General features: G+C 40.1%; 1 protein-coding gene across 4 annotated transcripts in view; it reads left to right on the top strand.

Annotated features, from left to right (window-relative positions):
• Window positions 1–225: 225 nt before the first annotated feature.
• EGF (epidermal growth factor) overlaps window positions 226–16,159 on the top strand; it is a 65,408-nt gene continuing 49,474 nt past the window's right edge. For all 4 annotated transcript variants that reach the window (XM_052774597.1, XM_052774582.1, XM_052774577.1 and 1 more), the window contains exons 1-4: window positions 226–873; window positions 10,234–10,365; window positions 14,795–14,994; window positions 15,977–16,158. In XM_052774597.1, the coding sequence (XP_052630557.1) occupies window positions 747–873; window positions 10,234–10,365; window positions 14,795–14,994; window positions 15,977–16,158 (641 nt within the window). In that variant the 5' untranslated portion in view covers window positions 226–746. The remainder of the gene's footprint in view (window positions 874–10,233; window positions 10,366–14,794; window positions 14,995–15,976; window position 16,159) is intronic.

Here is a 16,159-nt window from a genome sequence, read left to right as displayed (position 1 = left end):
ATCTCTGAGAAATGAAACTTAGCTGGCATGCCGCAGGTACTTCTCAAGCAGGAGGGGCTGCTTTTCTAAATAGACTGTATTTATTATGGGTGGCTGGGTATCTGCATTCTGGCTCAGTTCCCTGTAGTAAGGAACTGACCACATTACTATTTGCAAACACAGGGTTCACTCAAGTGGCACTAAAAAGAGAAGAGGTGGGGCAAGCAGAGCTTTAAAAAGAAAAGAGGAGTCCGTCCAAGTTTGTATGTAAGAAGCAACTGCATTTTGGAGAAGCTCGGTACCTGGAGATCTCGCTCCCTGTACTCCACTGAGGGCTGTGGTGAACAGTTTTCCAAATTCGCTGTTTTTAAGATTTAAACAGCAGCTTTGCTTGTTGCGAGGAAATTAGCAGTGATCCTTGCGAGCATTGCTTTTAAGCTGTGTTAAGTTTGTGGCAAGAGTGTCAGGCATTTCATACTTGGCTTCCAAAAAAGAAAAAAAAAAAAGAAACGAAAGAGAGAGAGGAAAAAACGTGTGTGTGGAAGAAATCTCCCAGGAATTTCTTCAAGGTTGTAGTCAGACACAGTAAGGGCTAAAGTGACAAGAAAAGCAAGGCAAAGATAAAACTTGGTATTGTGATAAGATGTCTGAGTGTAAAGTGGGAGATTGCAGAAACCTTTTGGGATTACACATGCTCATCTTGTCCTGGATATGACTGAATACAAGCTAGTTTTTCTCTCGTGACAGTTCAAAAAAACCTCAAGATTATGTTTCTCTTCCTTGTCGCTTTTTTGCCAGTGGTTTTTAAAATTGGTTTTGTCAGCCTCTCAGCTCTGCAGCACTGGAACTGTCCTAATGGATACAGATTAAAGACTGAAAACTCTGCTTGTATAGGTAAGTTGCTGACCATTCACAGCTTAAGAAAACTACATTTGTATTCTCTTACTTGAGCTTTATAATTTTCAAAGAGTTTTTTTACAGATTTCTTGTGTGTTGTACTGGCAGAATTGATAAATCAGCTTCTCGATATCTTTTGCTTCTCATAATGAACAGAACTAATTTTATTTAGTTTGTTTTTCAGAAATCAGTCACTGGTCTGTCAGTTTAACTATCAGAAAGCAGGATAAACTTTTATATGATCATTAAGAGATCTGAACTGTTCCCTAGTTACCAAAATTCCTCACCATAGCTTTAGTGTCTCCGTACTTTCAATACATCTACATGCACATATTCATGCTTCTGTATATGTAAATATATATATACATATGTAAATATCTATACACATCTGTGTATAGATGTATTGTTTCTCTGCATGCATATAGAAAAAGTATTTTAATGATTATGTATTAGTATATACTTAGATGTGGGCTAGATAACCTTAAAAATTATTCTTTCTATGTTTATTGGTGCATGTGGATATGTGTGCTTATATTTAATAATATGTCTCATAAAATACATGAATCTCAGGTGTGTTTGATACTGTAGTACTAAAGTCTGGGTGAAATGTGTGACACTAATATTAGTAAAATCACCCCAAGTGATTTGGAACATGTAAAATGCAGGTTCCTATTCTTTACAAAGTGTAAGACAAAGAATGACAGAACCCTTCTCCCTACCCTGCTACGTTGAAGTCCAATTTTTTTTGAAAGCCAGAGCCAATGAAGTTGTGGGCTTTGCAGTAAGAAGATGTGGAAATGCTCTGTAGTGATTCAAGCAAACAGACCTAATACTTGGAGTTAATGCTTTTGCCTTAGATTGCTTGGGCTTCAGAGGCTCTTACTCAGTTCTTGACGTGATTCCAGTGATTTAATAACAGGTGCCTCCTCTGTGCATTCTGCCAAGAAACACCATCTTGAAAACAGAAAATAGAAGTATGCATATTAAATGTTCTCATATTGAGAGAGGAGGAGCTAGGCATTTTTTGTGTACAAATGATAAACCTGACTGAAGGTTTAACTGAGAGCCAAACACACCTAGGGTGCTTTCACACTGATGCTTGAATTCAGATGAGGAGCAGCATACTTCTGAAATGCGTCTCCATACTGTCACCTCTTACTATGCTTGTCTTCACGTTGTAGAGCACTCTCAAAGTGCACAAACTGGATTCCCTTTAGGTCAACCTAAACCAGAAGCTGTTCCCATAGGAGAGCATCTATCCTCTCCGCTGTTGATGGCCATTCAGTCCATGGGACCAGACTAGACCTGGTTCTCCATAAACTCAACCTGAAATATATGCAGTGTATATGTCATATCCTCAGCAACTGTTGCACTTTACACAGCCTCTCCTATAGGTCCATGCTATTTACTGATATGTACGTAGCTTCCACAAATTAATTAGGATGTGCATTTGTTATGACTTCTACATTACTGGGTTGCCCAATTAAGAGCTCATGTATAACAAGAGAATCCTACTGACATGAAGGGAATTGCTTGGCTAGTGTTTAATGAGTCAAAATGTACTCTAAATATTGACATTCAAAAGGCTGCAAAGATGTATTTGTTATTTCAGTTGACATATTTTGTATATTGATGTACTTCGCTCTTCCATTAATGGAGACATAACCTGCCCTGCATAATGTGTTTTCTGTTGAAAATTAGATACATTCAGCTGCTGTATGAATGAGGGGAGTTAGGTAAAGCACCAAAACAGAATGGCCGGTAGCTCAGCAAACTCTGCAGGAAATAGTAATAGAAGTCGTCTTTTGCATAAGAGCTAACATTACTCTGAGCAATTCCTTGTAACATAGAATAAATGAAAAATGAGATGTGCTAAGGTATCTTTTTAATTAGAGACCACTGGGTTACAGGGGATTAAGCAAAGGTGAAATTTTGACATGAAATGTAAGACTGAAGGATGCTTCGATGGAATGGATTTCCCCTGTTCTCTCCTCCGGGTGCTGGATACACATGTCATGTTCTGACCAGAAGACCGGATGTATGATATTGTAGTTCATTAACTATGTGAGACGGAGGGTGCAGTGGAAGCAAGTGGTAGGAAGCTGGAGGCAGGCTTTGAAGGTAATAGAGGGGATAAAAGTGGTGAGTGGGAGACATGACTCATACCACTGAACTGTGAACAATGACAGCAAGCTGAACTGTGGCTTGGCGACCATTCTTGGTGAACTGTAATAAATATATCAATTGTAAAATGTTCTTTACCTTCTGTGACCGTGGTGGCATCCTGCCAGCCATAAGGACTACTCTGAATTGAGAAGGTGTCTGCCCTTGGTTAGGGCACACACTTACTGGAAAGTGTGTAGGCTTTTCTAGATTTGTTTTCCATATTGCCACTACAGATAAAGGTCTAGGTCGTGCTCTTCTTACATTGCTAAATAGCTCACTTCTTAATTAGTTCCTTTTATTTCTAGGGATATTCAAAGATCAAAGACCTTCTCATCCTGTGGAAGGATAATGAAATCTAACCCTAAATGTCTCACATAATTTTATACAGTTATTTTAAGAGAGATTATTTGAATCCTGACTTGGTATGCCAAGAGAGGAGAGGCCTTTCAGAGGGGCCTTTGTGTCCCACAACAGCAAGGTTTGTAAGACAGAAAGTACGGTAGAACAGATCATGAGGTCAGAACAAGACTAGTCTGGTGAATGAACATACCAATTTATTGGCAAGTTATGGTAGAATTGGAAGCATTTCTGCCAGTTTTGACATTGCCATCTTGATTTAATAATTTTTTTTAAGCTGATGTCAGGACTGGGGACTCAGTAACCTTTAAATAACTAACCTGTCTTAGACCTGGTGAAAACATAGAACCTTCTACATCTAAAGAAAAATGATCTGGGCTACACAGGAGTTATTATTCCTACCAGGTAAAAACATGTGCATATTTGATCCCAGAAGAGCTTTGATTTCTAACATATTCGACCAGGTAAGCATACCTGGTACATCAGGGGATGGGCCTTACGCCTGTTGAAATCAGTTGCCTGTGTCCTCCTGAAGTACAGCTTTATCAGCACTATTTTTTACTCTCTAATGATGTATAGATGCTTTCCCCACTCGAAACCAAAAAGTTTCCCACATGGCACTGTTTATCTGAAAAAGTGCCTAAGCAGCCCCTTGCATTTTCAATTTTAGACTAGATACTAGTGCCTGTTAGTCTTGGGCTACCCTAGGTAAATATATCATGTACTGGATACTGCAAGACTGGAGATGTACTTTGGCTTCAGGGCTGACTTTGAATACTCACTTTGTAAGTCTTAAAAGTGAAGGAAGATAGTTATTTAAAAAAACCCCAACAATATTGTAAAAAAAGTTTTTAAAGAACGCAAAACACGATCCACGTTATTGAAGTTTTACCTAATCATAGGTTCTTAAATTCTGCGCATCTCTACTCACTTCTGACATTAACAGATCAGACTTTGTCACTTCTTCAGGGCTAACATGCTGCACATTCCTACAGAGCTACAGCCTGCAATTGAAGGTGACAACTGCAGCTATCTAGGTCAGCCCTTTTGGTCACATGCTTCTTTCTGTGTCTCAAGCTTTCCTCCTTTCTTTCTTGCTGTTCACCACTCTCCTGCCATGGAGCACTGGTGGTGCAGAATATTAAGTTATTCTGCTTTGCATTACATCTTTAAATCCACCTTAAGTAGCTAAATCCTGGCTTCACTTTGCTCCATACAGCCTTCTGAAGACACACTGTTAGAACTTCTTATGTTGTATTCTGAGAAATATGAAATGCCAAAGCCTTACTAATTCACAGCTATCCTTTCTTCACAAGTGTCGCATAAGGAGCAGTAAGAGCCAATGAAATGGGGAACTGTGTTGTCTACCCCTGTCATGACATAGGGATAAACCTGTTGAGACCCCACTCTCTCTCTCCTGAATTTCAGAAAAGCTGCAGTCAAGGCATGCTTGTTTCCTTGCTTTCAGTAGCTGTCTTCCAGCTAGCTCACTTCATATTATACTGCCTTAGGGAAAGATGCTTGAAAATATTGCTGCCAAATAGTAGTCAGGAATTCTTGAACAGCGGTCTGAACCCACAGACCAATTCAGGAGAAGGTTCCCATTGAATTCTCTGGAAATTGGATCCAGCTGAATGTGGACAAATACTATCTTTAGCTGTAAAAACTTAGATCAAAATAGGGAGGAGGCGAATATGTTACAAAAATGACAGAAATGGTGTCACATATCACATGAAGCTTAATCCTGAAGAGGACTTAGGGGCAGACTCCAGGACCAATGACTAATACTGCAAGACTCATCATTGTTTTGCTCAGTGGAAAATAGCAGATATTAATTTTGTGTTCTGTTTTAAATAAAACTGACTACTTTCTAGTATCTAAATTGAAACCTGATTTTAGAGGGAGCTGGATGACAGTATTTGCTGATGCCTTTCAAAGAGGGCCAGATGATAGCCTCATGAACTTCATCTTTGAAAGTCAAGCCAGTAACAGTATGTTGCAAGTTGCATGATCTGAGATGTGGTGGTCCATTTTGTAGTTACTAATTTACACATAGAATTTATTTCAAAGACAAAACCAATATATATTTTTTTTCCATTCTAGTGTCCAAACCCTTGAGATTTGCATCCAGAAAGGTAGAAAACGAAAGATATTGTAGTGCCTTGATCTTTTTTTCCGTTTCTCTTCAAGATATCTACAGGTGGTTTCTGAATTTTATTTCAATTCTAAATTTGATTCTACTTTATACTTGATTAAATCATATGATTGTTCTCGCTGTCATATCTGTGATATGATCACCTCTGTGGGTCTGGACTGGAAGAGTCCCGGAGTTGATAACCACCTTATTGTAATCACATTGTATTTCTTATCATAATATTGGAGCACTTCACAGGCTCTATCCTCTCAAAAATTGAGTGATCAAGTTGTACTTTAAACCTCTTTTAAAATTAGCAAGAGAAGATACTGAGCTGTGTCTCATCTATTTTATTGTGACCTGCTGATGGAGCATCTTTTTCCATTTCTGGGTATTTTCATTTCTTTAAGCTGTATGCTTTTAACAAAATAGATAAAAGGGATGGGCTGCTTTCTTTGTAAGCCAGATGAAATTTGGGTGATGAAACCTTGTTGAAAAGATTATGGTGGTGGCTAGATATAGCAGATTGAATTAATCCCCAGTCCAACTCCACAGAAACCAAATTTGAGTGAGGTTATTTGAGTGTGTGTATCTGCACATGTATATTTTATGTATATAATGTATGTATTTGGGGCCATAATGAAACGCAAGTTCTGGCTCACTGTGGTTTCTCTGTATCCCTGCCAGGCATACTAATGCTTCACCTTCTGCAATCAGAGCATTTCTCAGGACTCTCAATAAAGTAGCATATTTGTATGCAAAGTCATTGAGAGCTGCCAACATCATGATGACATGATTCATCGTTTTTGCTGTTTCTCAAGGCATTTTTTGCATAAAGAAGCCTTTGAGAACTGAGCAGAACCTCATTCTTCCTTTCAGGGCTGGCTGTCAGGGCGCTGCAGACAGCTTTTGTGTTCACTAAGCTGATTTCTTTCACAGGGTAAAGTTCCCACTGGGGGATGTGGTTGCCAGGACACGTAAAACAGCTACAGCAGGATGCAACTTCGTGCTTTGGTTTGGCACTAAGAGTGCAGGTGAAGGCACTGCTAGTTACACCTGATGCATGGTTTTATGATCGAGTTCTCCTAAACCTTAAGAAACAGCCTTTTTTTTCTTTCTTTTTTTTTTTTTTGGTACTTTAAGCAAAGAAGAGAGCGTGTTAAGCATAGAACCCTCTTCCATTGTTAGTGCCATAAAAGCTGAATGTTCACAGCGTTGCGGCGTGTTTTACAATAGCGCTGTGTCTGTTGGCGCTTCCTGTTTACCACTGGAAGAGGCATTCTCCGGTGGCCAAGCCGCCTGTCGCTGCTGTGCCCCTTGTCTTTATTGGGCGGTTATTCTTCCACTACAGCCTTTCTTCAGCTGAGGTGGTTGCTTGCTTTTCAGTATGTGTGGGATTTGCTTTATTATGTGAACTTTGGTGGTGATGAAAATGGGCAGACTGATAACTCTGAAATCCTTTCTTCAAGTACAATTACTGGGGAGGCAGTGTAAATTCTTGTAGCCTGATCAATCAGCATGCTCTTTCATGGAGAGTCAGTTTTGTACGCTCATAAAGAGCTGGAAAATCCGTCCTGTAAATAACAGGTCATTGTCTAGTTACCTTGGTACATAGCTCAGTAACCTGCGCTTGGTTAAAGCATGTCTTCCCAGTCTGATCTTGACTTGAGCATATCCACTGATGTTTTTCACATCGTCACAGTTTTTCTCGGTAGCTAGTCCCCTTAGTGAATCATACTTCCTGTTTAATGCGAATTTAATGTCTAAATTTTATTTCCCTGGCTTCAGTTCTCAGCCATCAGTCCTTGTTAAATCTTTTCTGCAAAAGATTATAATGTCCTTTAGAAAACCTGGTACTTTTTCTTTGTGAAGGTATTTATATACTGTGACCAATCTTTCTCCCAAGCTTCTTTCTGGTAATCTAAGCAGACTGAACTCTAAGTGTCTCACCAAAAGGCACTTTTGCTTACCCTCAGATCAGGCTTTTTATCCTTGTTGTATACACCTTCTAATTTGCCAGGATCCTTTAACAACCTATATCTGAGGAGTACAAACAACATGCCAATATAGTCTGACCACTGCCATATACAGAAGTAAAATTATTTCCCCACTGTTATTCATGTCTCCTATGTTTATATGTGTTATGATTTGAATTTTCTTGCCCAGTAACCTGCTAAGAAGACAGTTTCTGTCCAGTATGAACACAAATCCTTTCAGAGTAAGCAGACTTCCAGATATAATCTGTAGGTCAGGCCTATCTTTCTTGTTCTTATTTAATGTGCTCTTTATTGTGATTGAATAATAGTTCTTTCATCAGTGTTTCACATTGCTTAGTCAAACAATCTCTGTCTTTAGCAATCTTACATCTACACAGTTGCCTTTATCACCCATACTTATGATTTCCTCAGAGAAATAACATCAGGTTTATTTAACAAGCCACTATTATCATAAAAGTACATTGACTAACATAAACTACATTATAGCCTTTATCAACAGTCTTGCACCTGCTTGTGTACTGGTGAAAAGATCAGATTAACTGTCCAGCTTAGTCAGCCAGTTACTCCATTTGAAAACCAGTGCATCAGGGAGAGATACAAACAGTAGTGTTCATGCCTGCAGACTCCTTCACATCTCTGTTAACAGTGACAGCAGCTGTGACAATGAGCTGAGGTTGTCAAAGCCCTCCTGTATGGGCTATCAAAGAGCCCTTTAGTTTTAATGACATCCAGGCAACGTTAGCCAGGAGTAGCTAGTTTTAAACTGGTAACCTGGAGCTCACGGTTTCTGTAGCCCATTAACAAACTTCTAAACCAGTCAAACCTTTCTAGACGGGATTTGGAGGAGTTACTCCTTTAATGCTGTGGAGAATGGCATGTACATCCCTAGTACGTGTGGGAAAATATGCTCCTGAAAGCTGATTGTTTGAAGAAGATTGTGGGTTAGAATTAGAGTGCTTTATGGAATTAAATTGCTGAAAATGCTTCTGCTTTACCTTCATAATCTATTCAACAGAAATCAGTTGCATGTGCTCTGATTATGTTTCATACATTGTCAAATTAGTTCATCTGTTATGTGGAACATAAAGTTGTGGGAAAACTCTGAAAACAATACGGAAACATTCCCTAGTCTGTACAGACATGTCAGGTGGCTGTAAAACACTGACATTTTTTTGAACAACTTTGATACCTGACACAGAAGAAACCCCTAAACACTTCTGCACATAGTTTCTTAAAGCAGTTAGTTAAAGGAGACAGGTTCCCAGACGCATGGGATATCAGAGATCTGGTTGCTTAGCTCTCCCTAGGTTACTGAGAGAGAAAGTTTCTTTCAAAGTGCTGGTGTGAGTTGGTTAAATTGCAGTTCCTTGTAGTTATCATGAGGTGCCATTTCTGACCTTCTTTGAATTAGGGGAATCCACACCTAACACTCACAGACCTCCTGAAGCACTGTGATAATTGGCACTTGATTCAAATGATCATATAAGTTATCGAAGGAGAAGTTCTTCTTCCATTGCCTTAAATTCTTGATCACGAATACAGAAAAAAAAAAAAAATTGTTGTGAGCTATACTTGGAAAAACTCAATACGTATATGTAGTTTTGGTTATGAATTGATGTCCTTTAGTGACTTAATCAAATGTGTCTCTAAAATAATTTCTGTTGATTTCCTTTTTTCCTGCATGTGCAAAGTCAGACGATAAAACCCAGAACAAAAGCCACTGACATAAAATAGATCTTGGGCAGGGAAAAAGTTGCTCCTTAGAGCAACCCTCACAATGGTTAAACAAGAAATATACCAGGATATGGTACTGCCAGATGTCAAGCACCTTGGGAAGTTACTATCGGATGCATTTGTTTTTAGTAGGAACTGAAATTTATCTAAATTTTCTGGGACAATCATCCATGGTACTGCCAAAGGGGTTAATTTCTTTCGCCCTTAGTGTAAAATATGCTACTCGGTGGTGACCTTTTTTTGAAAAATAAAGTCCTTAATTTAGGACTTAATTAATAGTTACTGCCTCAAGCCTTGACAAAACACCAAAAATACATCAAATATCTTTTAATTCCTAAAGGCTCTAGCCTAATCTACAAGTTAAAACCCCAATTTCTAATTAGTTTGCTTGTCGCTTTGGTTTGGGCTTGTTGTTATCAGAATATAGTGGGCTTTTTAGTGTTTTGTATGTGTTTTTGAGATTTGACTCAAACCAAAATGAGCTCAATGTGGAACTCAGTGTTGTGGCAGTCTGTCTGCTGCTTTGCTGTTTTGCAAAGTTTGTTAATTTGTTGGCAGAATTATTACTGTGGAAAGAGGGATAAAGATAGAAGGAAGCAGCTGCAGGCAGCATTTGCACAGCAAATGATAACGCAAATCACAGAAATGGAGTACAAGACAAGTCTGTTCCCTGTGTTTGGGCAATCACGGAGGGACCAGAGTGCCCAGACACTTGGGAGAATGGTAATTTCCCTGGACAGTCTTCTTAAAAAGAATAACAATCGCTGTGCGTGTGACAACAGACAAAACAATAATTCTGAAATGAATGCATGAAGCAATACAGCCATCCTCCTCTCCTTTTTTAATGATGGGATATTAAATTTTGTGACCAATTATTATTAAATAACCATGTCAAGGGTATCCTTTCTCTTTGCTCTTTGCTGCTTTTGCTGGCTGAATTTTCCTGATCTGTTCAAAACCATGTTTCAGATATTGATGAATGCCTTGAAGGTGGTTTGGGAACCTGTGGCCAAACCTGTATCAATGTTCCAGGGTCCTACATCTGCTCCTGTCGGCCCGGCTACACTTTGGATATTGACAAACGGTCTTGCTATGTGAATGGTAAGGTCATTTTCTTTTCTGATGACTAAAAAAGAGCTTTAGAGATTTCGTTAGCATTATTTTTCAAAAAGTGAACCATGCCCAGCTGGTTCCTACTGGACAGCAACTGGCGTGCTCTTGTTTGCTGGTAGAAAAACTGCCTCTTCTACTGTGTGGGTATGTGGCAAGGCCAAAAGTGGGTGCCACAGAAGAATGATGGTGAAGACTGGGAAGTATGGTGGTGGAGAGATGAATGAACATATGAAAACAAACAAATAAAACTAAACAATGACTTCTTGTTTAGTAGACATACTCTCCCTGTGCGCTCAGAACTGTAAACTCTCTTACCCCATCCTTACTACTTCCAGGAAAACATGGCACTACACAAGATTTTGCTACCTTTGCCTCTTTCAGTCTGTTGGTGTTGATGTCTTTCCAGTGTGTTTAGGTTCACAGCACTGTGAAATTGTAAGCAGGACGTCCTTGGTTTTTGTTTGGTCCATTGGCAGTTTCTGAATAAACATAAGTGCTACTGTGAGTTCTTTCTCCCCCTTGCTCTGTCCTGAGTGTATAAACTGATTTTTGAATGTGTAAGATGCATTTAAATTTTTAAAGTTTTTAGCCCTTCTAAGAGAAAAATATCCACAGTTATGGCCTTTGAATATCCTTCATTTTGTCCTCAACTGATGCTACCCAGGGAAAAAAATCTAGTTGGATTTTATTGATTGGTATAACCCTATATTGCATCTAGAATATGAGGTGGGAGTGCTCTGAAGTTCACCTCTCACTTCTCCACCTTGGTTTCCTGAATGTCTGGTTTTGGTTCCTGTCTGGGATATGCTGGGATATGCTTTGGATCCAGGAGCTCAGGTTTTCTTTTTCTGACTAATGTTTACCTGGGACTCTTGCTAATGCAGAGATGGGATGTGACAGGGCATGTTTCTGACCCAAGAAGTAGGAGATGTACTTGAGTCCCTATGCACGTAGCCTTTGGGACCATGAACATAACCAAAAGTATTCTGTGTAGCTCCCAAATTGGCACCAACAGGATCACTTCAGTCAGCTCCTAGAATCATCATTATTGACAGCAACACATGACTCACAAAGACCCAAGCTGGATTTTTTGTACTGCTGCCTAAACATCTCTAGCCCCTTAAATAGTATTTCTAATTTTTTTTTTTTAATCAAATGTTTTGTAAACTCTTCAATTCTGAACTGAAGAGAAGTGAAAACAAACAGGTTACCTCACAGTGATATCTGTGCACAGGTATCTTTCAAAGAAAAATCCTACCTCGATATTGGAGGACTTCAACTTTTTTTAACATTATTACTAACATTTATAGCAAGAGTAGAAAGTGACTGATGGTTCAGGAGCTACTGTAATGAATAAGGAACCCTTATGCTAGGAATAAACCCTTCCATTGGGGGTACACCAAGTGAAATACCCTCATGTTTTAAAGACAGGAAACTCTTTGGTGCAGGTGTTGTTCATTAAACCCCTGATAAAATTAAGTCCCAAATCTGACTGGTGCCTCTGCAGTCAAAGTTACATTTGTTCGGTCCCTGTTCCATTTACAGCCCTCATTCATGGGTGCCTGATAGGAAATTCAGAGAGTGGAAAGGACAAAAACAAAGTATATAAATGCTCTTGGTCAACTAATTGGCAAAAATGCAGGCAGTACAGCTGTCAAATTCCTGAGATAAATCAACCTTGCTACACTTCACCATTCATTTACCATTTACGTAAAGCAAGTCTTCATAGTTTAAATATTCTCACATGGGGTTGCTCAGTGCAAATAGCAGCAGAAAAAAGGGAATCACTATAAATCCTAGAAGCAGCTGTTATAACTGGGTGATAGCTTGAAAACTTGAGATACAAACCAGTCTGTTAGTATAGAAATAGGGCGCTGATCATCTTCGTTGTGAACAGAAGAAAATTACATCTTGGGTACTTGTCGGAACTTTCTTCACTTGGAGAAACCAAAATTGGTCTCATTCCTCTGCTGTGAAAGGTGTTAAATCAAACAGCTTTGCAACTGTGATGAAGGTGGAGCATCTGGCTAAAATTTGTAGAAGTGATGTCTATTGAGTTTAAAGCCTCAGGTTTCATTCTAATAGTGAAGATATTTAGTTAAAAGGTTGCAAAACTGGTCAATAAAACCAATTTAATTTTCAAAAGTATATGTGCAAGAAAACTGATGATAGTGCATCTTTGATGATATCCATCCCTGATAAATAGAGAGTTGCTTCTGCATTGCAGGAAGATCATTTCAACAAGTGGTTAGACAGGCTTGAAAGCTGTCATTCTGTTGGTTCTATATCAATAATTGCATTTCAAAGTCACTTGGTTAGAGCATTACTTGTATGCCATGATCTGTCGTTTCAGGCAACCATGTTATAAATCCCCACCATTACCACCACAATGGGCTTTCTTTGAATTTTGTTTTAGTGGTAAATTAAAGACTAGACTGTATATCCCCATTTTTTTTTTTTTTTTAATTAGGAACACCGACCCCACCCCCCACCCCGATTTCTTCTTTGTTTTGGGTTTGTGTGGTGGGGTTTTGGTAGCGGGGGAGGGGCTGCAGGGGTGGCTCCTGTGAGAAGCTGCTTGAAGCTTCCCCGGCTCCAAGTCGGACCCACCTCTGGCCAAGGCCAACCCAAACAGTGATGGTGGTAGCGCCTCTGGGAGAACAGATTTAGGAAGGAGAACCAGTAGGGAGTGGGGGGATTGGAATGTGAGAGGATCCCCTCTGCAGACACCGAGGTCAGTGCAGAAGGAGGGGGAGGAGGAGCAGGGGAGGAGGGGATGCCCCTGCAGCCCGTCGTGAGACGGCAGGCTGTCCCCCCCCAGCCCGCGGAGGGGAGCGGGGGAGCAGATGCCCACCTGCAGCCCGGGGAGGAGCCCACGCCGGAGCAGGGGGATGCCCCAAAGACGGCCGTGACTCCATGGGAAAGCCCGCGCTGGAGCAGTCTGTGACTGAAGGACTGCACCCCGTGGAAGGGACACCCGCTGGAGCAGTTCGTGAAGAACTGCAGCCCATGGGAAGGACCTGTGCCAGAGAAGTTCATGGAGGACTGTCTCCTGTGGGAGACCCCCATTCCCCGTCCCCCTGTGCCGCTACCAGGGAGGAGGTAGAGAAATCGGGAGTGGAGTTGAGCGGGGAAGAAGGGAGGGGAGGGGGGAAGGTGTTTTAAGATTTGGTTTTACTTCCCATTATCCTTGGCTTTTATTTGATTGGTAGTAAATTAAATTGATTTTGTTTTTTCCCCAAGTTGAGTCTGGTTTTTGCCTGTGACCATAAGTGGTGGGTAATCCCTCCCTGTCCTTGTCTCGACCCACGAGCTTTTCTTTATATTTTCTCCTCCTCATCCCACTGGGGGGGAGGAGTGAGCAAGTGGCCTCATGGTGCTTTGCTGCCAGCTGGGCTTAAACCACAGCATTTTTTAAATGAAGGCTAAAATGTGACTGGTTACATAAAAACTCCTTTCCTTGCCACACACTTGATAGACATCCATAATATTCAAATCGCCTAAATGAAAACCATTGTGCTTTGGAAATGCAGTTGAGGTTCTTTGGGCAATCTTAACCCTGCCCTGTGGCAATACCCTAAAAATAACAAAGAGGACTTGATAAAACTGGGGTAGTGTAATCTGCAGCCCCAACAGTTATGTCCTACTAATTGTACTTCCATAATAATCACCTGGTTTTAAGGCTGAATTAAGGCTATTTGGACCATCCTAGTTGCTCATCACTTTCAACCTTAATTGGATTTCTAGAGTTTGGGGCATAATTAGAACACCTTTCATTTTAACATATTTTATTTAAGTTACTGATAAGCTCTTACCCTTCACTCAGTATGAATACAGTTTTTGTCTGGAAGGAGATGTTGCTGTTGAGCTGTAGCAGTTTTAAGTACAGGTCTTTAGGTTTCCTTCAGCCTTCTGGATCACAAGAAACCTCCACTGTCTCTACCTTCTTCCTTTGCCCTGTCTTGGGATCTTCGATTTCCCTGTTTGGATAGTTAAAGTGAGACTCCAGACCGCCTCTCTGTGACAAATTCTTGCTACAGCACAATAGTTGGAAGTGGTCTTCAACTTGGAGACGCATCCATGGCATAGTTCTTCTAACCCCTGTTGGCATGCATGCAATGGTTCTTCTGACTCCCAGCCAGGCTGTAGGATTTGGGATTAGTGGTAACAACCACTGCAATCCCAGTTTCATGACTCAGATTTTTGACCTAGCATTCAGCATTAAATGCAAAAGGACCATTACATTTATATCTTATTGGTTCTCTGTGATAGGCCTAGAAAGTTATCATTAAAATATGAGAGAGATGGTTAGATCCTGAACTTTCTCTTTGGCTAGTATAATAATGATAAGAACTTAATGCAGCAAAAATGCAATGCTTATCTATTAATTGGTCTCTTTTTGTTTTCACCACACCAGACCCTGCACCATTCCTACTTTTTAGCCATGGAAATGCCATCTTTAGAATTGACACTGAGGGGACAAATCACGAAAGATTGGTGGCTGATACTGGTCAGTCAACGCTTATGGATTTTCATTATACAGAAGAGAAAGTGTATTGGGTAGACTCTGAAAGGCGACTACTTCAAAGAATTCACCTGAATGGCACAAAACGAGAGGTAATCAGTTCTTTGGAATTCTCCAAGTTAATGGGCATAAAATCCTTTATGGAAACCACCTGCTTTTCAGGTACAATTCTGCCATTCCTGTTCATCGATGAGCACTTCAGACTTACTTAATAGTCTTTGCTGTCATAATAGTTATGGTCCTGAGTCTAGGCTGTTTTACTGGCATTCACAGTACATTTAGTATTTTCTGTGGATCAAGTAAAGGGGAGGAAGGAGAGGAAATTCAGACAAACTAAAGCTTTGAAGTCAATAATGTTTCTATCAGTTTTAAATTAATCCCTGGCATTATAGAAGTTTGTCTTCCAGATTACTGTAACTCAAACTGGCACAAATGGTATGAGAAGAATGTGCTTGAATTCCTACTCATTTTTTCTCAAACCTTTTATTGGTTTCTATGGTTGCATAAATGCTTCTTTTAGCACTTCATCTGTTGTTCAGAAAAAGCGGTGCAGTTCATTGCATCCGGCTGATTAAGTAGGACAGACAGGTTGTTGTGGCTGAACTTCAATGCTGTGAGAGCCTTCTTTTGTTTGAGAGAGATTGCCAGTGTTCGTGTACCCATGTGGAGTCTTCACTGATGTATTTTATGTTGATTTTTAAGGATCAGGGTCCAGCAACAGTGTGTTAGGAAGTCTTCCATCTGTAACAGTACAGATCTAGGTGCTTAACTGTATGCCAAATGCAAGAAGTTGTAGCTAAAAGATCAGTCCAATGTATTTCTCATGGAGAACACTTTCGCCTTTCACAGGGGGTCACTCAGTTCATAAGGTGTATGTGCAAGTACAAAAACCAAATGAAAGTGATTACAGAATACAAAAGAGAAATATGTACAGGTCTGAGAGAAAATGAAGCAGGCAAAGGAATGAAATGGGAACCTTCAGTCTGGCACCCTATTCCCTACACTGAAAGTCAAGTTTAGGGTAATCATTAGGATGCTTCTTGTTGTTAACTCTTTTTTTTTTTTTTTACACAGAGACTATGTTACATAGACAAAGGCATTTCGGGATTTGTTATTGACTGGATAAATCAAGACATTCTCTGGGCCAATAGACAGAAAGGAACCATAGAAGCAACAGACATGAATGGGAAAAAACGCAGAGTTCTTCTAAGAGATGTTGGTCATCCCACAAGGATTACTATTGATGCTGAGCAAAGG

The sequence above is a fragment of the Harpia harpyja genome, chromosome 2 (assembly GCF_026419915.1).
Source record: "Harpia harpyja isolate bHarHar1 chromosome 2, bHarHar1 primary haplotype, whole genome shotgun sequence".
NCBI lineage: Eukaryota > Metazoa > Chordata > Aves > Accipitriformes > Accipitridae > Harpia > Harpia harpyja.
The sequence above is the reverse complement of the archived record's forward strand: the minus strand, read 5'-3'. Positions and strand labels throughout refer to the sequence as shown.